Source organism: Neofelis nebulosa, chromosome 4 (assembly GCF_028018385.1).
Source record: "Neofelis nebulosa isolate mNeoNeb1 chromosome 4, mNeoNeb1.pri, whole genome shotgun sequence".
In the NCBI taxonomy this organism is placed as follows: Eukaryota; Metazoa; Chordata; class Mammalia; order Carnivora; family Felidae; genus Neofelis; species Neofelis nebulosa.
The window spans coordinates 154,383,599-154,409,149 of NC_080785.1; the positions used below are offsets into that span (position 1 = coordinate 154,383,599).

The window sequence follows — 25,551 nt, forward strand, 5'->3', positions numbered from 1 at the left end:
CCCAGAACCCCTCCCTCCGTCCACAGGCTTGAGGTTCATTCCAAAGAGTTCATTTCTCTTCTCAGGGCCCCACTTCCCCATGTACACATCAGAAGCCTGTGCTCTGCCTCCCGCCCTGCAACGTGTACACATTCTGCGGGCAATGAAGTTGTCTGCCTCGCCCTTCCTGGCAGTGAGGGGACAGGCAGAGGTCCCCACACCCCTGAGCAGCCTCCCACTGGCCCCCACTGATGAGAAACAGAAGCACAACCCCTTCCCTGGGGAGAAAAGATGGCGTTCTTCAGAGCCCTCCAGACAAGCCCATCCGCACCCGCTCCCCACGCTCAGCCGAGCTCCCCCTCGGCCTTCTCCAGGGACCAGGTATCCTTCTGTGCTCGGCACCGAGGGGGCAGGCGGAGATGGAGAGAAAGCTCTCATCATTGACGTCGCAGGGCTGGGCCTTGGGTCTCTCGGCCTCCGCTCTGCCTCCACCCCGGCCTGGCCTCCCCTTCTGGTCACGAGACGAACGGGCCATACGGCCGTGAAGAGCTTGATCTCCAGAATCCGACACCTGGTCGGAGCGTAAGCTGCCACCTCCAGGTTCCGTGGACTGGGGTACCGCAGCCTCCCGAACTCAGTGCCCTCCCCTAGGAGAGATGGGGACCGTCCCCCTCTGGGACCGGCAGGAAGATTCGATGAGAAGGGTGCGTATAAAGCGCCGAGCCTGGTGCCTGGCGCCTGGGAGGCCTCCCGTGGAGGCGCCTCGTTTCTGTGATGTCCCGCGTGCGTTGTGATGCCGGGCACTGAGCCGGGCCCGTCTCCTGCTTGCGCCTGGTACCCCAGTATTTCTCCAAGGAAAACCTCTCCCAGTGCCCAGTGACACTGAGCTAAAGTCGTCGAGACTGTCCCTGACCCTCGGGGCACCTTTGCCAGTAATTGCTTTGTAACTAACTGGTACTTCCCGGTCAGAGTGCTTTGCTGGGGGGCTGGGGTCGGTTGATCACTGGCCGGGAGATGGGACGCCTGTATCTCAGACACAAAACGAGAACAGGATACGGTAGTGACCGTGAAGGCAAAAAGCCACCTTGTGCTCGGGTTAGCCCAGCGTTCTCCCCCTTCGTGAGGAGGACGGAGCTGGCTGGTACCTTGAGCGCATCCGCTGCAGGAAACCTCTGTTGGCCAACACTTGGGGGCAGAGAAAGGGGCTGTTCACCGGAGTCCTGGCCCTGGCTGTGCCGGGTGAGCTTTGGCGGGTCTTAATCTCTCTGAGCTAGTTTCCTCACCTGAAGCATGGGGACGAGCGCGCCAGGCCTCGCGCGGCTCGGAGTTGGGAGTCCCCACGGACCGTGGAGGACCGGGCGCATGAAAGAGGCACCGCCTGGGGGGCCCCTTGGGGGAGGAGGTCACAGCGACCACTCCCTCCACTCCTGGACCCCGCCAGCAGGGGAGGCTTCAGCCGTTCTCTCCCACAGCACCAATCCCTCCGTCCGGAATGCTCACTGAGATCACCTGGGCTTCTGGCTCCCCGGGCGGCCCCTGGAATCGGGGTCACCCCATGTTCACCACCCGTCGGTGCGGCCACGCGGGACCGCTAACGGCCCTGAAGTGTCGGGGACATGGCGAGGGAGTAGCTTGCCCGCGGACCCCGAGGCCGCGCTCGAGGCAGCCTGGCCCACCCTTCTACAGCCCCCGCTCCCACCTGTGCCCCATCGCGTGCTGCTGCGTGTGAGCAGTCAGGGGAGGAGCAGAGCAGGACCGAGGCCGGGAACTTGCGCCCCGTGGGGCTGTTGTGTGGACAGAACGAAGTCACGTCGTCAAAGGCCTCCGCTCCCGATGCGGGCTGTGCCGGCCTCTGTTGCCAGCACTGCCCTGTACCCAGGGGAGGGCTGGGAAGCGTCCCGACTCTCAGGCGTAGCAGATGAGAGTCCAGAGGAGTATAGGGCCAGTGAGTGAGAACACACAGAAGGTAAAGGAAGATTCTGCTGCTGTGCCATTCCTGGGTTTTCCTAAGCCTTAGAAGGACGCACGCAGCCTTTTTGCGGGGAGCCTGGAGAGAGGGCGTATAACCCAGGCCTGGGGCGGGGCGCGGCCCGACGGGTGCCTGGTCTGGTTTGCCTCAGCCCGGCAGGCACCTGGTTGGGGAGAGCCCAGCGGCCCCGTTGCCTCGGCCAGGCAGCCCCCAGCTTGGCCCCCACGGTGCGCCGTCCGGGCCTCACGGGCACTCCTGGAGGGAGGGCCGCCCTCAGCCGATGGTGCGGATGGTGAACTGGGCCCTAGGAGGCCGAGCACCTCATCCCGGGACGCACAGGGCCGGAGCCCTGCTCTGCCCGTCACGCCGCACGGCTGCGGGGCCCCGGTTACAGCTTCTTCACGTCCTCCTTTCCAGGCAGGGCCTCCGTCTCTCGTTCTGGGGAAGTGAGGGGCCGGGGGCCCCTCCATCAGAAGTGCTAACCCTTGAGATGAACGCACAAAGGAGGGGGGCATGTGAAACTCCCGCTTTGAAGCCAGTTTGTACTTTTTATTTTTTTTCCTGCTGCTTTTTTTTTTTTTTTTTTTTTTTTGTATTTGAAGCCAATTTAAAGAAGATAAAAGTCAGGCTTGTCACCATAGAAAGGGCAGAGTTTGCCGTGCAAGGAAGCGCTCAGTCCACAGGGCCTGTGTCCCGTGAGGCTGCCGCCCTCCAGGGTGCATTTAGGCACGAGTGTGAGACGGTACGGGGGTCACGTGGGCCTGCGAGGCCCGGCCTGTGCGCAGCTGGACCAGGGTGGCGTGTGACATGCCAGGCGCCCTTCCCGCGCCCTGCCAACCTGCACGGGACAGACCTGCGGCCTCCGTGTGTCACTAGGTCTTGAGCTGTCACTGCCGTCTTTGGGGCCCTCCCACCCCCGAGTGCCCCCTGTGCTAACGGTTCTGTATGCGCTGTCCCAAGTCCCCCCCCCCCCCCCCTCCAGCCCCCAGAGGCGGGGGCTGTTATGGCCCGTGTCTCACCAAAACAAAAGAGGCTAAGAGATTGCCAGCTGGTCATGCTCACCAGTGAGCACCGGAGCTAGGGCTCCACGCCAGCCCCGTAGCCGCACCGCTCAGCGGGGTCGGACCCACCGCCCTGCCTGTGCGCTCGCTCGCTCTCTCACCGTAGGTGATTGGTCCTCTCCAGTTTGGTGAGTGGTTTTTCGAAGCGTGAGCCAGAAAGGCAACTTTAAGCCGATAGAGCAGATGGCTACAAGGATCTAATCTAAAAACCACACACAAGCGTCTGCCATTTAGAACTGCTTCATCGTGTGACCATGTTACGGAGGTGACACGAGCGTACCTCACATTTTGGGCAGGAGGTTGAAAGCCACGGTGAAAGCATTATCCCTGGTGTGTTCCATTTCCTTGATCGGGCCGCGCCCTCAAAGTTCACAATTTTAACTGCTTTCCCAATGCTCTGAGCCCACAAGTAATCACCTCCAGTATGTGCCAAGCATACGGTAAAGTAAAACGTGCCTGGGGATAAACATAGCTTGGAGACTTTAAAAGGGTTTTATTTCGTAGCCACGAAAGACATATGCCATTTGATATGCGTGTGTTTGTATCCTACATACACTGATACATGATTTATCTGCGTGTGAGCATGTCGGGCGTTGGACAGCTTAGTTTTTAAATGAGCAAACCCACCCAAGAATCCGATTCAGAACTGCTGCTTAGATCCATAATGGTCGCAAACTCTGCTTTGCACGTTCTCCTAGCATCCTGTGGACCGCTGGGACCCTCGGCTGAGTAATTCGTTTGGGCCCGTTCATGTCCCCTGGTGTTCCTCCTTCCGAGATTAATCGAAGAGAACATAATCATCTCTCTATATAAAGGCGAAACCCGAAGGTGAGGCAGAACCTGATCTCATCTCTGTCAGGTACCTGGCGATTGAGGTCTGAGCCAGATGGACGAGCCCTCGTTTTCATGGCTGGTCTCGTCTCCCCGCTTCCCAGTGGCCAGAAGAACCTTCTGTACCGGAGAGCCTGGAGTGTCACCTGCCCTCAGCAGTTTTGTGGCCATGCTCCCCCTTCAGCATCCAGTCCCAGCCCCCACGGAGGAGGGCCTAAGGTCTTAAGGGTCGCACTTCATTCCCTCGGAGCCAGCATTCTTGGGGATGGAGGAAGGAAAGCCCTTCCGGGTTTTAGAGCCCTTCCCCCAACCCTGAGCTTTAGGCCTGAGGGTTTGAGAAGAGAGCAGATTGTGTTCATGCCCGAGAAGCAGGCTCCCACACCGGCTGCCGCATGCCTTCTCCATGAGAATGCGTAAGTCCTAAACAAAGCCTTCCTCGTGGCGTCCAGAGCACACAGCCATGCTCCTATAAGCTCCTGAGCGGCTCTCCAAGCCCGGCCGAGGCCTACAGCTGGAACATGCTGGTGGCCTCCACCTGATGCGAGGCAGAACAGGTCTTGGAGGCATCGTCGGAAGACTTCCATTGACCTGAGACCCCCAGGTAAGGGAGGCAGCCGAGGTCTTTCACGAGTTTCCAGAAGTTCCTCCGAAACTTCAAGCCAACGAAGGCATAGAGCACGGGGTTAAGGCAGGCCCGCAGGTAGGCGATGGCCTCCGTCACGATGATGGCGTAGTGGAAGCTGGTCATGGTGTAGTGCTCCCAGTTCGTGCTGCGGATTAGCTTCACGAGGTTGAAGGGCGTCTGGGTCAGCAGGAACGCGGCCACCACCAGGAAGATGACCTTCAGGGACTTGTGCTTCTTGAAGCCTCGGGCGCGAAGCAGAGTCTTGATTATGACCGAGTAGCAGACAATCATGGCGACCAGGGGCAGGAAGAACCCCAGTGTCATCTGGGTGGCGAGAACCACAGTGGAAATCTCCTCGTCGTGATAACCACAGACGAGCTTGTCGAGATAGAGGACGTGGCCGTAGATTATCTGCGGCAGCGAAAGCAGCAGGGAGGCCCCCCAGATGAACAGACAGATGGCCTTGCCCCAGGCCATCCACCTCGCCCGCTGGTTGTAGGCCTTGGTGGCCCGAGCCACCGCGACGAAGCGGTCAATGGTGACGCAGGCGAGGATGAGCATGGATGTGTAGAAGTTCAAGGTGTAGATGCCCAGCAGGGTCTTGCACAGGACGTCGCCGAAGACCCACTCGTGGATGCTCGCGTAGGCCCAGAAGGGCAGGGTGCAGACGAACACCAGGTCGGCCAAGGGCAGGTTCACCAGGAACACGTCCGTCAGGCTCTTCAGCTTCTGGTAGAAGACGTAGATGACCAGCACCAGCGCGTTCCCCGCCAGGCCGCCGATGAACACCCCCAGGTACATGCAGGGCAGAAAGACCTTGCGGAACTCCAAGAAGCGTTCGTGCCCCCGGCTGCCGTCGCTGGAGGTGTTGAAGAAGCCGGGGTCCACGTAGTCATACTCAGCCATGGCGTGCGTTCTGATGAACACCTGGGAGGCAGACACGGGAGCTCCAGTCAGGGCCGAGGGGGACACCTCCCGTCCTCCCACAGTCCTGTTGGCCCACTTTTAGGGGGCGCGTAGTCATCTCCTGAACCCACCCACCTGAGTTCTGGTCAGTGGCAGCACATTCCAGTACCCTGGAGACAGCCAGAGCTGAGGGGCGATTGCCTGGGCGGGATGAGGGACCCTGAATTGGCCCTAAGGTTCTAAGGCTGTCACCCGCCTCACAGACAACACGTAACTGACCCCCACGCACAGTCCATAAAATCCTGTGCCAGCTGGCCTTGAAGCCAAAGGTCACCATGTGGTGGAGTGTGGGCATTGCCCTCCTGGAAGTGTAGAACTGCTTTTTGTTTTGTTTTGGTTTTTTTTTTTTACCTATTTTCATGTAATATTTATTTTTGAGAGAGAGCGCACGCGCACCAGCTGGGGAGGGGCAGAGAGAGAGAGAGGGAGACACAGAATCTGAAGCAGGCTGCGGGCTCCGAGATGTCAGCACAGAGCCCGACGCGGGGCTTGAACTCATAAACCGCGAGATCGTGACCCGAGCCGAAGTCGGAAGCTTAACCGACTGAGCCACCCAGGCGCCCCAAGAACTGCTCTCTCATGGTCAGGCCTGCCTTCGTCCGCCCATCCTGTGCCTCATTTTCTGTTGAATGAGAGCCCTGAGCTGCTAACTGCGGAAGCTAAGCCAAGTAGCCCCCCTCCCCGGGGGCTCCACCATTGAGGAGACTTCTGCAGACCAACAGGGGCTCTCGGGCTGACCCTCTCCCACCAGGGTAGACGGTCCGTTCTGTCTTTTCTTGCCCTTAGCTGCCTAGATTTAGGAGGTGGGGAGACAGGCATGGGAAGCCCCAGCTGCCCAGCACTGTGGCTGAGCTGGTCACGGCCGGGGAAGCGGGCAGCTGCCCTCCCAGCCCAGCCCCAGCCCAGCCCCAGCCCAGCCGGCCCCTCACCGCCCGTCACACGACCCTCCTCCACCGGAGCCTGGTTTCCTGAAGACTTCTTGATCCCCAGGACCCTCTTAAACGGAGCATCTCCCCAGAAGGGAACATCACTTTAGCTTTCGAGACTAGCAGTTTATGCCCAAGGGGTCTCCTTGAACAAATGGAAGGCCCGCCAGCGGGGGGGCCAGCCTTGCAGTGAGGCAGGAAGCAGCCACCACAGCCGCCTTTCTTGCCCGGGGCTCCCGGCCTTTCAGGGCCGTCACTTCCCTCTGCCCTGTGACCCTGACGAGGAGCAGGGACAGGATGCGAGGGTGATGTACTCGGGCATGAGAGCAGAGGCGGCTACGGCAGCACCGGCCCTGGGGTGCCAGGTCACTGACCTGCAGAGAGCCGGCACGCAGCGGCTCATTTCCGGTGACCCAGGGCCATACCTCGCTAGCACCTCAAGAAGGCGTTTTGAGACGAATAGGCATTTGGTGTAGCAAAGGCAGAATGCCAGCCAGCCAGACAAGGGCATGTACAAGGAGAGATCACGTCTTCCTTTCTGATCGACTTGAGGACTCCTTGTCCTGACTGGAGACGGTATCGGCCCTGCCGGTCCTCCTGGGAACAGAGTGCCCTTTCTCTGCAAGGAGGAAGCTCGCCTTGGGGTAAGACGCCTCCGTGAAAAGCCCCTGCCCCTCAACCACAAGATGTGAGATCAGTAAGGGTGAGAGACGAGCCGTAATAACGCCACCCCGCCAGCCGTTCGGACTCCTGGGTTAAGTAGGTCAGATGATGTGTGTGTGTTCCTGCCTCACGCGGGGACAGAAACATCTTTTTCAGCTCTTAGCACGTGCACAGGCGGCTCTGCTCTCCTTAAGAGTAACATCACATCTCCATGATTGCCTGCCTCCCTCTTGCCTTTTTACAAGAAAATCCTCCTGGCGCTGGCGTTACACGTTTCCTCAAAGGGCCCGTGCAAACTCGCTTGTGATAATTGGCAAACTTGGGTGCTGTGCCGACGGACTGGAACCGCCCAGCTCTGTGCAGATTGAGTAACTGAGAATGAGTTTCCCTTCCAGAAAGGTTAAGATCATTCATTTCTTTGTCTTGAGTAGCCAAAGCCCTGTGTTGACCTATGCAACTTTTTTTTTTTTTTTTTTTTTTCAAGTAACACAGTATTCAGCTTTGGAAGCAGTGTAAATGTCTGATCCGAAACAAATCAGCAAGTTACAATCCAGACAGAAAATAGAATATAGCGCAAACTATGTTTAGGTTTAGGAAGTGCTTTTAGTGAGTCGGCAGTACGCTTAAATTTCTCACAACAGAGTAAGTCTGCACAATTAGCATTGGCTGTTAAGTATTCCAATGAATGGGTGTCCAAAAGGATGTAAAATTGGTCGTGATTCTGAACTTCCTTTGATCGTAAACCCCTTTGAGAATCTCCTAAAAGCCACAGACCTTTTCCTCAGATGTGCATATATCTTAAGGAGGCTCCACATCCAACGTGGGGCTTGAACTCACAACCCCGAGATGGAGAGTCGCACGCTCCACGACTCAACCAGCCAGGCACCCCAGTTTTGACTATATGTTCTAAAACAGTAAAAAAAAAAAAAAAAAAAAAAAAAAAAGCCCAGAATTGATCAGCAGCTTGCGTCTGGCTGTGGAGTCGGGGCTGACTTCTTTCCCTTCCCCCTAAGTCTCGCCTTCTCTGAAGTCTCTGCAGTGGTATATTGACTTACCTTGAGAAAAGAAACTAGACAGCCGCCTGAGAGAGCAGCCAGTGTTGCAAATTATATAATGAAGAAGAAATGAAAATGGAGACGGAGAGATTATTCTGTGAACAGATGTGGACAGTGGCCAGCCTGTCCTGGTCTCCCGGGGAGGGCACCCCCAGTGCCGTCAGCTTACGAGCACGGACTGTGTGCCCCGAACCACGCTAAGTCATCTCCACAATTCTCTAGTCGTGGGGCAAAGGCAGAATTCAGACCGAGAGCGGTCGGGCTCTAAAGTCCGGGCATTTACACGGTACTGCACCACGGGCAGGGATCAGAGGACCCCAGCAAGCCGGGGTTAGCACCTGCCTTTTAACTCTAAAGAAGACGGATGACTCACCAGTGGAGAGGCGCTGTCGACGTGTTGCAGAGATGAGCGTTCACGGCACAAGGTCTGCCTCCACCTGTCTGTGATGTGGTCCGTGTTTCCGTTGAATGTCTTCTGAGAGCCCTTGGTTGGTGATCATAAGAGACCCGGCCCTACCCCTGCCTCGTACAGCAGAATCCACATGACCCGCCTGCACGCGCGTAATTTGGGAGATCAGAGATAGGGAGCAGTGGCTCCGATGCGCTACCCTCCCTGCCGCCTGGCTGTGGACGCGGTCGTCTGTCAGGACCTGAGAGGGCTTCTGTTTATAAGCCAAAGGGGAGCAGTAAGTAGGTCTGGCCCAGGCAGCCCACTGACGATGGTGGCATTTGTACCGTAAGATTACTTCACTCGCTAGTCCTGTCCCTCTGGAACCGTTTGGGTCTGGACCACCGCAAAGTGCACGCTGTGGCCTGGGTTCTGGATATGCTTGATAGCCACTGACCCCCACTCAAAAAAACAGCAGCCCTGCAAAGTCAGTGTTATCCCCGTTTTATAGATGGAAACACTGAGGACCCCAGCCAAAATAACAGCCCTGCGTGTACACAGCTAAAGACTGGCGCTTCCAGGATACAAACCCAGGTCTCTGGAGGTGTGGGCTCCATTTCTGCCTTCCCAGCAGCAGACTCGCGCTGAGCCACCAGGCCTCCCCCCCCCACCCCCCCGCCCCCGCCCCTGCACCGCGTTCAGCCCGGTCCCCACCGTGGCCGGTGCACGTCTGCTGGTCACACGGGCTCCTGTGGCTCTTCCTAAGGGCAGGGTGTCAGGCACTGGGAGCAGGGGCCAGGCACGGCCTAGGACCTAGGGACTAGCACTCAGCTCCACTAGGAGCCAGGCTCTGCTCTGGGTGCTTCTCACCTAGCCGTCCAGCCCTCGTCCTTCACAGATGAGTAAGCAGAAGGGTCGAGAGAGGAGCTCGCTTGCCCGTGACACTCCTGTCCCCTGGGCCGCCAGGTCACGAGGGTCCGTGTGAGCGTGGAGCTATCCGGGGGGTCTCAGCAGAGGCTTGGGAGACCGCTAGTGGATGTTCAAGGCCTTTTTTTTTTTTTTTTTTTTTTTTTAAATTTTTTTTTTTTTTCAACGTTTTTTATTTATTTTTGGGACAGAGAGAGACAGAGCATGAACGGGGGAGGGGCAGAGAGAGAGGGAGACACAGAATCCGAAGCAGGCTCCAGGCTCCAGGCTCCGAGCCGTCGGCCCAGAGCCCGACGCGGGGCTCGAACTCGCGGACCGCGAGATCGTGACCTGGCCGAAGTCGGACGCTTAACCGACTGCGCCACCCAGGCGCCCCTGTTCAAGGCCTTTTGAACGAACTAGTTCAAACGCTCCCGCCACACTGGTACACACGAACGAGATGTTCCCCTGAGGGCAGGAGCCAGGAGGCTATGCGGGGTGTCTGCCTCTGGGCGGACGGTGGGGGGACACGGGCCAGTGGACGGTGAACGAGCTGAACCAAACACCGCAGGCGAGCGGGGCCAAAGCACCCCTCCTCTGAAAGAGGACTTTTACGACAGACATCCCTTAAGAGCGAGCCAGCCTTTCATCTTGGAACCTTCGGAGCTCGGAGAGAGGAGCTTTTTTCCCCGGGGACAGGCCAGCTGTGTCGTTTGGGACCAGTCCACAGAACAGAGAACAGCCTGAGCCTTGTCAAGCACCCTCAACGCGGCCATGCCCTGCTGTCTCGGACGTGCAAGCGTCTGCACCCCGTGGGAAGAGACGGGGCTCACCCCGGTGCCCCCCCACCACCGTGCGCACGCTTGCGGGGGGGGCAGGTATTTGAGAGGGCACGTCGTCACCCTTCACTAGGGGAAAGCTCTCCAGCGAAAGACGTGCAACTGAGCTGGAGGAGGGAGCCACTCACAGCGTCAGAGTCGGGGCCGGGTGGGGGGGGCGGCACAGAACCTTATTTCGACCACTTTACAAAACGCCCGCTTGCAACTTCTTGTCTGCCGATTTGGAGTGCTCTTTGTTTTGAAGACCTTACTTTTCTCTGAAACCAAGCTCTAAGCATTCTTACGGGCAGACACCCAGGCATAGGTCCTAGACTTCCCCCTGGAATACTGAAACGTTTTCTAAGCAGAACTGGGGGAAGAACAGACGGAAAAGCAGCGGCCGCGCCTGCTGCGGATCTGTCCTGGAAGTCAGCGCCGACCTGCTCGCTTTTCCCGGGCACCTGACGTTCCCAACCCAGAGCCCGGGGTGAGTGTCCATCCCAGGACCCCGGAGTGAGGCGGTCACTGCTGCTGGCAGAAGTCTAGCTGCAAAGCACTGGCGGATGACGGGGGCCGTGGAGGATGAGTTAGGACCGGAAGCCTCAGAGAAATAGCCCAAGCAGTGAGCTGGGAGCGGCGTGCCCGGTGATGCCTGGCTCTTGGTTCTGAGGCTAGGCATGCGGCTTTGGGTGTCGCAGTCAGACCGCGGTTACTAAGTAATTAGAAATCAAAATACCAACAAGTGTTCTTCATCGCTTGGTACTTGGGTAAAAAAGGAAGCCACTGACTAAAAGGAAAACTACTGGGAATTTACTTTGAATAGTAAAATGTGGAAATGCCCCCGGGTCCCACACTGCGGTTCCCCGCTCAGCTCAGCCCTGTGCTGCAAGCCGGTGCTGTTCACGAGCATTGTCTGCGAGGACGGACGTGTCCTGCGTCCGCGCTGCCCCCACACAGTGGCCGTGGGGCACCTGAAGTGTGGCCACTGCAACCAAGGAGCCAAATTGTTGGCGTTTTAAAATTTTTGATGAGTTTGAGTTCAAATGGCCCCTTGAGGCTGGTGGCGGCTGAATTGGGCAGCACGTCGTAAGCAGAGAGCCGTCTCCTGACCACAGATAGAAGCTGGCCTGGGGACTGTGGACCCTGGGTAATCGGGCACAGTGAAAAGGGCTGCTTAGCGAGGCTAGGAAGGATGTCAGCAAGAGACTTAGGCCACGGGGGGCTTTTCAGACACCCTTTCCTTCCTCAGCCAGTCCCAACAGCCAGAGGACCTGCTTCCCCAGGCAGCTTGCAGGATTGAAATAATACAGTAATTAAATGGAAAGGCAGGCATTTTGATTTGTGAGCAGAAACCATTGTAGAGAACCAAGCCTGGGGGACCTCACCTGTGACCCCTCACCCAAGCAGGCATGGACCCCTGGACTGCATTGCCAGGGATTTCCTCACCGTCCGCTGGTCCACCTTTATTCTTAACTTGGTTCTAAAGTAGAACCTTGGTCATGTCCTCTGTTGGGGACATTTGGGACAGAAACCAGCTTACCCGGGGCACGCAATCTAGACAGTTATTGAGCATAGACTGGCGGGGCAGGACCCCCAAGGGACGCCAAGGTGACCAGCCCCAGAGGGTGGAACAAGTTGACAAACAGGTGTGCGTGCCTCGAGCCAAGTTCAGCTCTCCCGACCACAGGCTCTGGATGGAAACTCAGCGGGAGAGGGTGACACGCCGTCAGCGGTCACCATAGCTAGCAGTGGGCTCCTGTGGCCAGAGCAAGGAGAGGAGGAAGGGCCTGTGGGCAGTGAACTTGTCTCTGAGAAAAACACCGCAGTGGCAACAGAAGGAAATTGTTCTGGTAGGAGTTAGGGTGCCCCCTAGTGGCCTTGCTTTTGTTCCCCGGCATTCTCAAGCTTGTTTGTAATCCTCTGATTTAATTTTAAATTTTGTTTTAATCTTAATCTAGAAAAGTCGCTTTTCTACCGCATCCCACAGTAAGAGACACGTTTTACAGGACCACCCAAGGGGTTGCGTGCATGCACAGAAAGGCAAAGCAAGACCCTCGTGAAACGGTACTAAACCCTTTCAACGTGCAGTATACTGTTGCATTGGTACTTTTTTTTAAATTTTTTTTTAATGTTTATTTTTGAGGAAGAGAGAGAGACAGAGAGCACGAGTGGGGGAGGGGCAGATAGAGAGGGAGACACGGAATCCGAAGCAGGTTCCAGGCTCCAAGCTGTCGGCACAGAGCCCGAGGCGGGGCTCGAACCCACGAACCGTGAGATCACGACTTGAGCCGAAGTCGGACGCTCAACCGACTGAGCCACCCAGGCGCCCCACACTGGTGCTTTCCGTTCACTTTCTTCCAACGTTGGTCATAACTTACTAACTTGATTCATGACCCACTAAACGGGTCGCGAGCCACAGTTTGAAAAGCCCTTGAGAAGAAACCTCTATGCCCCTAATCGTTACCCTCGAGAGGGCATCACCCACGCATGCCTGCCTTGCTCAGCTCCCTCACGCAGGGTCTCAGCCTGGGCCGGCAGGGGCTGGGGACCTACCCTGGGAAGCATGTACCCACAGGTCATCAGGGCTTGTCGTGGTCGGAGATGGGGAGCTGGAGGAAGAGGGATGACAGGTTAGGACATCTTTTATCCTTGATGCTGGAAAACCAAGAGAACCAACTACAACGTCGGAGTTTATTCCATCCCTGCTTACTTGTTTGTCTCGCACGGTGTCTGCACTTTGGACGAGGATGAAAGCAAATGGCCTGAGCGGCCTTGGGCCCTCTCTGCTCCTCAGGAGCCCCGTGTCCGTGGGCGTCAAGTGGGGGTTGTATAGTCAGTCCCTTGAACACCCTCTTGCACTGACTGACCTTCTGTGATTCTGGATCTGGAAGCCAGTGGCTGCCAGAGCAACGGAAGGAGGCGGGCAGGGAGGAGGTCAGACTGGGACAGCGAGGGACCAGGCTTGCCCTCAGTAGCAGCAGGCATGTTCTCGCCGTGCCTTCCCTGGCAAGAGTGGAGAAGGCCGTGGAGGGTCCTTGGAAACACCTTGCCTCCTCAAGCCAGCGCCGCCTGGAGCCCATCTGGTTCTGCCCCCTTCGCCCGCGTGGAGAAGGGACAACAGACCTCGGAGGAGGGAAGGGCACCAGAGTCACAGCCGTAAAGCCAAGGCTGGACCACCTTGGAGTGACGACCCCACCCGGAGCCACACGGCCTCTCCTGCCTCTGGAGTGCCCACTTGCTCAGGGCTCGCCACGCTCCGCCCCTGCAGGGCAGGGCGTCTGAAGACGGGCTGTGCCGCTTACGGCCGGCCGACCGACGGGGACTGTGTGCGGACAGCCCCGGCCGGGCAGCTGGGTGCTAGTGGGTGCCTGGTTATCTAGGCAGCTCCCCGTGCTGGCCCCGCCACCACCCACTCGCGGCGGTGCCTGACAGCCGTCTCACCCTCCGGCAGCCGACAGAGCTAAATGCCAGAGGGGCTGCTGAGCCCGGTGGCGAGTGGGCGTGACGTCTTGAAGCTCCGTCTCGTGCCGGAGGCTTCCCCGGAGGCCAGAGGCCTCTCCCTGGGCAGCACCGGCTCTCCCCTGGACAGAGGGGCCTTGTAAGTCAGCAGTGGGCGCCCTGCGAACCCAGCATCTGCCACACCATGCGTGACCCGGTCTCCAGCCCTCCGGGGCCTGTCCCCGGTTCTTCTCTTTGTCAGCATTTCTCTGCCCTCTTCTGAATTTCCACGCGAGCAGTTTGCACCCCTACGTCTGTCGCTTAGCGAGCGGCGAGCGCACCGCGTGGTTCCCGCAGACGGCAGCGGCCGCCCTGTGTGCGCCGGGCCTACTTCCAAAGGGCCCTCAGCCTAGGGAGAGAGAGGACCCAGAGAAGAGAAGGAAGGCCCGGGGTGACCAGGGCCGTGGTAGACAGGGTGCAGGGAGGAGTGGGAAGGAGGGCTCGCGGGTGGCAGCAGGCTGCATCTGCCTGTGTATCTGCCCCCGGGGAAGCTGCCTGTCGCATCCCCCAGACTGTGCACACCGCGCCGTCCGTGCAGGTGCACCACCACGTGTGCCGACGCCGCGGCCCCATAGGCGAGTGACAGCCGGGACAGGCTTCGCGGAGACCCGCTGGGTGTCGTCTGCTCTAAACCACCCCTTTCTGCCCCCACGCGGAGAGCCCCTGGCTGCTCAGGGGGACCTTCAGGTAGGCCATCTGCAGCCGCTCCCCACGGGCACATCTTGCATCCCGACCTGTCCGTGTCGGTGCCTCTCCCTGTGGAAGGATGAATGTCCCGCGCCCGTGGTCGTGGTCGTGGGCTTGGCCGTGGGACTCGCCTGGCAGTGAAATGTCAGCAGCGGCGGGCGGAGAATCCCCTGCAGGCAGAGGTGATGGCTGCCGCCTCCAGGCAGAAGCTCTGGGCCTCAGCCGCTATGCTCTCTTGAATTCCTGGTGTCCCAGGGACGGTATCAGGTCAGGTCCTGAGCTCAGCTGAGCGCGAGGATCCCCAGGCATGGCTGAGGGCCGCCCGCCGTGCCGCCCAGACTGCGCCGTCGGCCGGGCACACCGGTTTTCCAGCACACATCACAGCTGCGCTCCGGGTGGAGCCATGAACTTGGTGCCCAGGTGGGTGTGAAGCTGGTGGACGGAGGGCTGTCTGAGCACGTGGTCCGGACGCTTGCTGCCAGCCACTGACCTTGCACGTGCCACTGTGTATGCTGAGACCACCCCCCCTTCTTCCAGCAGGATGCTTCCACCTGTGTGTGTGAGTGTGTGTGTGTGTGTGTGTGTGTGTGTGTGTGCGCGCGCGCGAGGCTGCCTCAGACGGAGAGCGTTTGCGGGACGCGGCCCGTGCCCGAGTCAGTGTCCTGTGCGGTGTCCACCCCACCACGGACCTGGGCTGACCTCTCCAGGCACTTCAGCAGTAGGCGGGGTGGGGTGGGGTGGGGTGGGATGGGGCAGGACTGAGTTCACTCAAATTCCTTCAGGGCCTCAGAGGTCGAGTGAGTGTCCCCCGGGGCCAGGCTGGTGAGAACACAAGGGTACCTGTTGGCGGTGGGAGGGGGGCGGTTTGGGGCGCACTGACCTCACCCCAGAGACCTCTGGGGAGAGCCCTCCGGGCAGTTGAGAAGGGGGTTATTGTGACATTTGGGGAAGAAACTGTGCCGGGTGGGAGATCTTCCTTATTGACACCTGCCCACGGGGCAAATGGCTCTTCTTTTCTGGACCTAAGTTCTCTCTAAGCAGAACCGCGCACTCAAGCTGGTTGGGTCTGACGCCCCACTCGGCCATTGGCTGAGCGGACACTGGGGCCTGGCAGGGTGAGCAGGGAGCCAGAGTTGGGGCGTGGGGCTCGGGCCCGCGTCTCAGGAGCTGCCTGTGCCTCTGTGGCCCCGTCAGTGAGGAGGCCTGCAGTCTGCACTCCCAGAGCAGGGGGTTCAGGAAGGGCTTAAAATGTCCGACCATCAGGGCGCCTGGGTAGCTCAGTCGGTTAAACATCTGACTCTTAGTTTCGGCTCAGGTCATATCTCACAGTTCGTTAGTTCGAGCCCCAAGTCAGGCTCTGTGCTGGCAGGGCAGAGCCTGCATGGGTTTCTCGCTCTCTGCCCCTCCCCCACGCTTGCTCGCTCTCTCGCAAAATAAATACACATAAAAAACTTAAAAAAAAAAAAATCAAATGTCCCACGATCAAATAAATGCAGGAACACTAGCTTTAAATCCAGGAGATGACTTTGCTGCAGGGTTCCTAGAACCTCGAACTTACTGTGTAAATACGCGGGGACTCTCTACGAGAGGGCGTGTGCTGCCCTCCGCCCCTGGCCCCGGCGTCCCACAGGGCACTGTGCGGAAAGCACGGTGTGTCTTCATTGGCAGCTGGCACCCTCCGCCGGCTCTCAGTGCAGCCGATAGTGGGCTGTGAGGGAAAGAGGCGATGTGGACGTGGCTTAGGTCCACTCTCTGCCCATGGCCGTGCCCCTCGGCTCCCTCCTGGCCCGCACCGTTCCCTGGGTGTCTGTCCTTGTTGCCCCCGAGATGGGCCAGAGCAGGCTTGGCTGTCATGGGTCCCCAGGCGGGACCCACGGTGCTGCCCACTGCTCCGCTGGCTGGCGCGGGGTCGGACGGTGGTCCTTTGTGTTGCGGGCGGCCCCTCCCTATGCCCACCAGAACCCCAGCAGGGAAACCACTGAGGCCTCGTGGTCTTCTCCCCATCCTGCCCGCGTGGCCCCAGCCCCTCGCCCCTACCTGGAGAGCCTGCCACAGCCCCTGTCGTGGCCTCTGTGACTGAAGGATCCCAGGCATTCTGAGCTTGGCCACGTGACTCCAAGGCTGTGGGACCCCCAGGTGCCGATGGCTAAAATGGCTGTGTTCTCGTGTGTGACGTTTCAGGGACGCCGTGTCAAGCTCGCTAACCCCTGAGGACACCGAAGACATGCCGTTGGGGCAGGATGCTGAGGTCTGCTTGCTGAAGTCTGGAGAATTGATGTGAGTGACTGAGCCCCGAGCAGGGGCTTCCCAGGGGGTATGGGGGGCAGGAGCACCACAGGGGGAGCCCCGGCCTCCAGTGCCAGAGCCGGGGGCACCCCACAGGCTGACTCGGCACCCATGATGGCTTGCAGTCTGTGCTTTTATTTATTTATGTTTTTAACTTTTTGTAATGTTTGTTTTTGAGAGAGTGAGCAGGGGAGGGGAAGAGGGAGAGGGAGACACAGAATCCAAAGCAGGCTCCAGGCTCCGAGCTGTCAGCACAGGGCCCGATGTGGGGCTTGAACTCAGGAACTGTGAGATCACGACCTGAGCCAAAGTCGGAAACTTAACCGACTGAGCCACCCAGGCGCTCCAGTCTGTGCTTTTTTCTTAAGGTACAATCTATGGACAGTAAACTTCCCCCTTTATGTGTACAGTGCTTAGACTTTGACAATTAATACACTGTAGTCAATCATCCCGCCAGGCTCCATGCCGGGCGCGGCCAGTGGCTTCTGTGATCTCAGGGGCCTCCGATCCCACCCGGCTCCGTGGCCCGGTTCTGCCGAAGAGGGAACGTAGGTCCAGAAAAGAACAGTGATTCAGCCCCGTGTGACCGCAGTGAAGACGGAGAGCGGTCCCCTCCCCGTCAGAAGTTCCCCCGTGTCCCCTTAGCGTCATCCCGTTCTCACACCCGTGGCCCTGTGTTCTTCTTTTTTGAAAATAACTTTTTTTGTTTTCTCACTGTAAGAGCAATACGTTTTCATTGTAGAAAAATAGGAAAATAGAGACAAGGAAACCACTTCGGCGGATAGCCTTCCGGTTTTTTTAAATACCTAGGTACCTCATTTTTCAACACAAACGGATATCCTACATCTTATTTTATAGTCTTGTCAAACCCCACACTGCGTGAGTATTTTCACGTATCGTATTCTTCTGTGTCGCGTCCAAAGGCTGCATAAGTCACTGCATTGAGTCCCGTACTCATGCACTCACTCACACGTATTTATTCAGCACCTACTAGGTGCCAGGTATGTTCTAGGTCCTTGGAGTACATCACTGAGCAAAACAGGGCCCCCCTGTTGAGCTTATATTCCAGCAGGGGTTGACAGACATTAAACAGAAATACACAAGTAAATTACATACTGTGTCACAGGGTGGTGCTGGCCATGGAACAGAAACAAAGTAGGGTGTTTATTTATTTTTGAGAGAGACAGTGCAAGTGGGGGAGGGGCAGAGAGAAAGGGAGACAGAATCCCAAGCAGGCTCCACGCGGTCGGCACAGTGCCTGTCATGGGCTCGAACTCACGGAACCACGAGACCATGACCTGAGGCTCAAACCAAGAGTCAGACGCTTAACCGACTAAGCCACCCAGGTGCCCCACATTCTGGGTTTTTTAATCCTTGATTCCTCTTCTCATTAGCATAGCTTGGGGGGGGGGGGAGTATTTCCATCCGTCTCCACACCTCTGAAGGCAGATAGAACTCTCAGCCCCGTGACTTACTCGCTGTGCAGACTTGGGCGAGCTACCTAACCTCTCTGAGCTTCGGTTTCCACCGCCGCGTCTCGAAGGGGACAGTAACGTATTTTCGCCACGGAAGGCAGTTTGGTGGAGTGGACAGGTAATGGCTTCCTATCAGACCTGTGTGGGCCTGGACCAAGTTTCTTCATCTGTGTGATTCTTGGCTTCCTCATGTGCAAGGGGGAGCACCCTGCTTCCTCACGTGGCCGTGCTGATAGCACATGAAGCCTGCGAGCAGAGGGCCCCGCACGTAGTGGCCGCCACCTTCTCACTTCACAGTCGAGGGGATGCGACTCGCCCGAGGCCACGCCGCCCCTGAGGTGGCAGCTCAGCACTGGAGGCCCTGTCCTCGCGTCTGGTGCTCACGTGCGGGCTCCCGACTTGCACGGTCCAGGAGGGGGCGCCACCGAGTCGGAAAACAGGCAGCCTCAGGGAGCAGTCCCCCCTCCGCCAAGTCCATGCTCTGATGTATGCCTCACACCCGTCAGCGGGCAGGCCTGGTTGTCCTCGTTGGCAGATGAGGAAACCGAGGCTCAGGAGGAGGGAAGGAAAGCAAAGCAGGTACTGGAACCCGGGTCCCTCTGGCTCCGCACTCAGGGCCCCGCACAGGACCCCGGGAACAGAGGAGCTCACTGTCACTAAACCTTTACACTTACGGAAGCGGCTGTTGTCCAGCTGGCGAGCGTTAGGACCGGGGACACGGACCCCGAGAAGCCTGCGTCCCCGAGGCCATCACCCCGCCCCACCGCCCCTGCCGTATAAAGAATCTGGGACGGCTGCGTTTAAGAAAATCAGGGTGCCCCCTTGCAGTCTTACAGCAGGCCCCAGATTTCCAGAGGGCGGGAAGTTTGTAATGACGTGCGTGCTTCCTGCTGGTGCTAATGACATGAAGGGCGGCAGGGAGTTGGAGAGGGGACCTGTGCTGGGCAGCAGGGCAGCTCCGGGAAAGCTGCAGAAAGCCGAGGCCTGCGCACCCGCTTCCCGTTCGCAGCGCGTGGATCGCCTCAGGCCGTTCTCTCCGACAGGCTTGCAGGGACATGCCAGCCCCACGCAGCCGGGACTGTCACCTGCGTGCTTTACACGCGTCCCCGGTGCCTCGACCCACACTGCGCATCCAGGTTTCTCGCATAGTTAAGCGCGTTGGTCAAGGGTACCCAGGCCTTGTCCTCCCAAGAGCCTCCAGGGCTTCCGGCCACCTCTGAGCCGCAGACGAGCTGGCCAGGGGACTCGGGCACTTTGCCCGTTTGATCCGGGCCCTCTCCGCCCTTGGGTTTTAGGATAAAATTACCGCTGACGGTGGAAGAGATCGCCAACTTCGGGGAGAGCAACAGGGAGCTGTTCGTGAGGTCCAGTACCTACAGCGTCATCCCCATCACCGTGGCTGAGGCGGGCCTCACCATCAGCTGGGTCTTCTCCTCCGACCCCAAGAGCATCTCCTTCAGCGTGGTCTTCCAGGAGGCCGAGGACACACCGCTGGACCAGTGTAAGGTAAGGCCGGCCCTCCGCCAGCGGGGTGCTTGGGCAGACCTTCCCTGGTGCGGGGCCGTGGCCGTCCAGCCTTCTGCTGGGCAGGCCTCCCCTGGAGTGTTTGGGCCTCCGCCGTGAGAGGAACGTGGAGAGAAAGCAGGGGGGCGGGCCCTCCGGGCTGCGTCCCACGGAGCAGGCAACGCTCCTGTTCTTGGCCGGCTTGGGAAAGGAAAGACCTTGGAGGCTCCAGAGCACTGTCCTCAGGCGACTGAAGGTTGCTCCCGTGTCAGACATCTCCGGTCTGACCTTGGGACAGGTCAGTGGGTGAAATTGCGAAGAATACAGACACGTGGCCTGGTTTAAGGATCCTCTTTTAGCCCGGCTGTGCAGAGCAAGAGGAGGGCACCGTGGAGGAGGTTAGGGGGCATTGGGTCCCAGAGACCTTGCCAGAGACACCTGGCCATTGTGTCCCTTGGGTGGTGGGTGGGGCTTGAAATCTCGGTGGCAGATGCAAGCTCATAAAGTCCTAAGACATTCTCAGCGTGGCATGCTGATGATGGCCTGGACCACGGGTCTCAGTGTTGTCTGCACGTTAGAAACACCCACTCCTGAGGCCACCGCCACACCACTCGGTCAGAATCCAGGCAGCGGGTAGCAGAGTGTGGACACACAGGCATCCCCAGGTGCGTCCGGTGAGCCTAGCTCCAGGGGCTTGGGAGCCAGAATAGAAAGGATGGGTGGGATCCAGAGCCCGGGACAGGAGGTTGAACAGGACTCCGTGGGTGGCTGACTGACTCGGCAGAGGGGAGAGGAGCTGGTTTGGGCGGAAATTCCTGTCCCGTTTGACACACTGTAGGTGGGAGGACCGGTGAGGACGGCCAGGCTGGCCTAGAGCTCAGAGCGGCCCTTAGTGGCTATACCGTGCGGAAACTTCCAGGTGCCAGCAATGGCGAGAAGAAGGGTGGGGGAGAGCAGTTTGAAATCGCCTGAAAGGAGCCTCCTGTGACGTCTGTGTGAGAAAATCCCTGAGTCCCCCCCACCCCCCGTCTGTGGGGCGCTGGCTGTGGGGGGCCCTCGGCGAGAGGCGGGGTGCGGGCCCCGAGCTGAAGGAGAGCAGGCTCGCCCCGTGCGCCCCGTGCCTGTCTGGCTCGCCGTCCTGTCCCCTGCCCTGTTGGTACCGGCTCGTTGCAGAGACGACTCTGTCATTCCCGCCCTCTCCAAATTCACTCCTACGACTTAATTCCAGCCTCCTTGAGTTGGCCTTGTTCTGTGGAGCCTCTCATTCACGCTCTGCCCCCCCCTTTCCCTTCGGGGGACCCCTGGCCGTGCCGTGTTCCGAGCTCGGAGCCCTTACTCCCTGGGGTTCCGAGGCTGCCCCCAGGCGGTCCTGGGGCTTGCGGGGCCGGGAGCGGGCACAGACTCCGCCCTGCAGATGGCGTGCAGGGCTCACGTTGGCAGATGAGGTCACTAAGAGGCAGAGTGGCTTGCCAGGGCGCTTAGGCAGCAGCGGAGTCAGCGTGCCTGACAGCGGCACGCTCAGCAGGAACTTGCCTCCGGTAGCCGGGCCGTTCGCCCCCACAGCCCCAACACCTACCAGGGACCAGCACCACGTCGTCCCGCATCAGACACCGGTGGCTGTTTGTGGCAGGGACAGGGGAAGGGACTCAATCGGGTGTCCAGGCCTTTGCTGTTCCACCTGTCCACGCGTGGCCGAGCTGTGGGCCTCTCCCCTTGTTCAGTCGCTCACCCGCCAAACCCTCACGGCCCTGGGAGATCTGTGTGGTTCTTGCGGGCTTGGGGACCCGGAGGAAGCTGCCTCATCTCTGGCGCCCAGGTGACCTCCAGGGGTCAGGACTACCCGTGTGTTTCTCAGAGTGGACGCCAGGGGGCAGAAGGAGCCTGTACACGGGGCAAGCCAGAAGGGCTTTCGGGCGCTGTCTGCCTTCAGGAGCCCAGCATCCCCAGCCTGCCGTGGGGCTGCTGTTATTTCTCCCCGAGGTCCCCTGAACAGACATCAGCCTGGGAACCTGTTTCCAGGTGCACATCCTCAGCGGCCGTCTAAGGGACTCCCCCTAGGATCCCCTGACCGACCTGGGCCTTACAGGAAACCCCGGGGTCCAGAGCAAATTGCAGCACCCAGAGTGTGGTTATGGAGGTACAGACATGAGGGACTCGGGGTCTGCTCACAGCCACTCCCTGAGTTTCTGCTGAACCCCGGGCTCTGTCGCGCCTATCAGAGCTAGAGAGAGAGAAGGGACAACGTGAGATCTGCCCTTCAGGAGAGAGACCCTAGTGAACAGACAACCATGATACCAGGTAGCGTGTCATGGTGGGGACGGCGGGCACCTGGGGCGCAGTGGTCAGGGGAGGAGGCCTTGGGCCACACCAGGAGACGTGCCCTGGTGGAGGGAGCCACACAGCACAAGGCCAGGCCCATCTCTGGCAGCCCGCAGCAGACACTGTCCCGTCCCCGGGCCCCCTCCTCTCCAGAGCGTTTCCTCGGGGACAAGGTCGTTCCTCAGCACTGAGATCAAAGGCTGTGAATTTGGGAAGACGCTTGACCAGAGAAACAGTAAATCAAGGACTTGAGGCTGCCTGTGTGCCGACCGCTGTCTTAAAGCCTGGGGACAGAACAGGAAACGGGACCCAGGCCCTGCCCTCTCTCTGGGCGGGGACCCATGTTTGGCCAGAGAAACTCAACAGCCTGTCTGGGGTCACAGAGACTCAGGGGAGGGACCAGCACCGGCAGCAAGGACGCTTGACATTGTATTTTTTAGACAGCTTTATTGAGATACAGTTCATATACCAAATAATCGACCCATTAAAATACAGTGTATTACAGCTTATGTAACCATTGCCACTCTAATCATCCCCAAAAGAAACATCATGGCCAGTCACTCCCAAACCTCCACCCCCCCAGCAACCACCACCGTGGCCTCTTGTGGCCTCTTGTGACTCACTTCTTCCATGTAGCATAGAACCCTCACTTTGCACGGGAGCCCCAGGCCACAGGAACCCGTCCAAATATAAATGAAACCAACTCGTGCTGTCTCGCAGACACATGGTGTACATCAGGGCACGGCCACCCAGGCACTGGCGCTGGTGGGAGGCCAGAGCTCACACAGCGGAGACCTGCCTCGGGTTTATTCCAGAGACCACTCCCCGCCCCCCCCCCCCCCCATCATCTTCCTATCACTGCAGCTGCATGAGCCTTGGCCAGAGAAAATCTCATAGATTTTGCCCCCGGTGGGAAAACAGGAATCAAGACGCGTGAAAAGTCTACAGAATAGAAACTTCTAATGCCCAACGAGCTCCCGGTGGTTGCTTTGCAATCAAGGCCGTAAATGCTGAGGTTGAGGTGTGGGGCGCCCAGTGGCCCCTGTGTCAACAGCAAGCCTTCCTGTCCAGCGGCTCCTTCCTGCCTGCGCTTGCTGGAATGTCCAGGCTCAGAACTGGTAGGTTACGGGCCACAGAAGCAGACCCAACCTCTCAACCTCTCAGAATTCTCAGTGCCCGATGGAAATAAGAATGCGAGAGACCATTAATGGAACTTGAGGAGACCATGTGCAGAAGTGGTCGCCCCAGAGCCTACACACAGTAGGTCCTCATTCACCTTGATCCCACTCAGGCCTGTCTTGGGCTCTACCTACTCCCTCTCCACCAGCAGCTCCCAGCCAGAGCAAATGTACTGTGGCATCCGGAACGTGCCATGCACAATTCTCTCCCATGCCTTTGGGATCTCCCACTTGATTTTTTATTTCTCTTTGGCCCACGGGTTATTTAAAAGTGTGATGATTAGTTTATAAATATTTTGGTATTTTCTTTTTTTTAAATGGTTTAGTGTTTATTTCTGAGAGAAAGAGAGACAGAGACAGAGCATGAGCAGGGAAGGGGCAGAGACAGGTGGAGACACAGAATCCGAAACAGGCTCCAGGCTCCCAGCTGTCAGCACAAAGCCCGATGCAGGGCTCAAACGCATGAGCCGTGAGATCATGACCTGAGCTGAAGTCGGGGGTTTAACCGACTGAGCCACCCAGGTGCCCCAACATTTTGGTATTTTCTAGAGATCTGTTCACTTTTTTTTTTTTTTATTTCTTTTTTAACGTTTAGTTTTGGGAGACAGAGAGATAGAGCGTGAGCAGGGGAGGGGCAGAGAGAGGGAGACACAGAATCCGAAGCAGGGTCCAGACTCCGAGCCGTCAGCACGGAGCCCGACGCGGGGCTCGAACTCATGAACTGCGAGATCATGACCTGAGCTGAAGTCGGCCGCTTAACCGACGGAGCCACACAGGTGCCCCGGAGATCTATTCACTTCTAATTCAAATCCATTGCAGGCAGAAGACCAACTTTGTATAGCTTGAATCCTTTTAAATATGAGTGTTGCTTTTTTTTTTTTTTTTTTTTTTAAATGGCCTAGAAGATGGCCTACTGTGTGTTATCCCAAGCGCACTCGAAAAAGACGGTTTGTTCTGCCGTGGTCAGGTGGAGTGTTCCATAAGCGGCGGTTGGATTGAGTTAGCTGGTGCTGTTCTTTGAGTCTTCATTTCCCTACTGAGCTCCTGTCTTTTATTCCATCCCTGACTGAAATACGCAACCCTAACTGTCAATTCACCTATTTCGCCCTGCAATTCTACCACTTTTTGCTTTGTGTGTTTTGAAGCTCAGTCATTAGGGGCATCGGTGTCAGGACTGGCCCGTCCTCTTCATGCACTAACATCTTTATCATTAGGAAATTACCCCTGGCCACATCCCTTGATATAAAATGTGCTCCGTCTGATATTAAGGCGGTCAATTCACCCTTCTTTTGACTCGTGCTACCACAGTATATCTTTTTACATCCCTTGATTTTTCAACCTATTTGTATCTTTACCTTTAAATCGTCCTTTCTTATAGGCATGATGGGGTTGGGTCAGCCTGACAGTCCTTGCCTTTTAATTGGGATGTTTAGGCTATTTACATGTAGCGGGCTTATTGATCAGGTAATGTTTGAGTCTATCATCGTACTCTCTGTTTTCCATTTGTCCCATCTGGCTGTTGCTCCCTTCTCTCCAAGTGGAGACCTGGGGCGGTTGTGGGGCTCACCTGACCCCAGGTCAGCCCTCGGTCCAGTCGGAGCCAGGCAGACTTATGGACTTCACCTCGAATAAGTCCCAGCTTCCTGAATCCATAAAATGAGTGGTCCCCCACATGTGGAACATTCTGGCACTGGCCATGGTCAGAGAGGCTGGGGCCACTCCTTTGGGGCGCTGACTAGTTCACGATGCCGGGTGAAACTCATGCTCACAGCCGCTTCCCTAACACAGGGTATCAACAAATGCAGGGCACGTGGAAGACCCCTCCCCGCTCCCGGGGCTGACCACAGCCCCAGCCTTGCTCCGCTGCGACCTCAGACAGGGCGCCTAGCCTCCCTGGGCCTAGTTCCCTCCCCAAAATAAAGGCTCTGCCCAGAAGACCTTTAGGCCCTCTCGGCTTCCCTGACACTTTTTCTGATCTGCTTTTCCTCCCAGGTCCTCATCCCCACCACCCGATGCAGCTCCCACAAGGAGAACATCCAAGGCCAGCTCAAGGTCCGCACACCAGGCATCTACATGCTCATCTTCGACAACACCTTTTCCAGGTAGGGATGCTCGCTCATTAACATCCAGAACAACTCACCTGCCTCCTGGCCCCAAGAACAGAGGTGGACATTTAAAAGAGACCATTTAATTATCAGTAACTTATTATTTTGTTTTTTACCTTAGACCCCTATACGGTGGTGGTTTAGGGTCTGTTATAGATTTTATAAAACACGGGCCAGCACTTACAGAGCCTTAGCTCGTGTCAGGTGGTTCTCGGCCCTCCACCCTTACGGACTCACTTACGCCCGGCAACACCCCCACGTCGGAGCGACCACCGTTCTCCTCACGGTGCTGCTAGGGGACTGAGGACCAGAT

General features: G+C 58.0%; 2 protein-coding genes across 2 annotated transcripts in view; one reads left to right on the plus strand and one right to left on the minus strand.

Moving 5' to 3' along the window:
• The window catches only part of FYCO1 (FYVE and coiled-coil domain autophagy adaptor 1), a 72,304-nt gene that overhangs the window by 43,617 nt on the left and 3,136 nt on the right, over positions 1-25,551 (plus strand). The window contains exons 15-17 of the mRNA XM_058727225.1: positions 16,554-16,649; positions 19,429-19,639; positions 25,126-25,235. Coding sequence (XP_058583208.1) covers positions 16,554-16,649; positions 19,429-19,639; positions 25,126-25,235 — 417 coding nt within the window. The remainder of the gene's footprint in view (positions 1-16,553; positions 16,650-19,428; positions 19,640-25,125; positions 25,236-25,551) is intronic.
• Positions 3,483-8,726, minus strand: CXCR6 (C-X-C motif chemokine receptor 6). The gene is made up of 2 exons (XM_058727226.1): positions 8,449-8,726; positions 3,483-5,392 (listed from the first exon to the last, which is right to left on the minus strand). Exon 2 carries the CDS (start codon positions 5,369-5,371, stop codon positions 4,346-4,348), a length of 1,026 nt encoding a protein of 341 aa, XP_058583209.1. The 5' UTR covers positions 5,372-5,392; positions 8,449-8,726; the 3' UTR covers positions 3,483-4,345.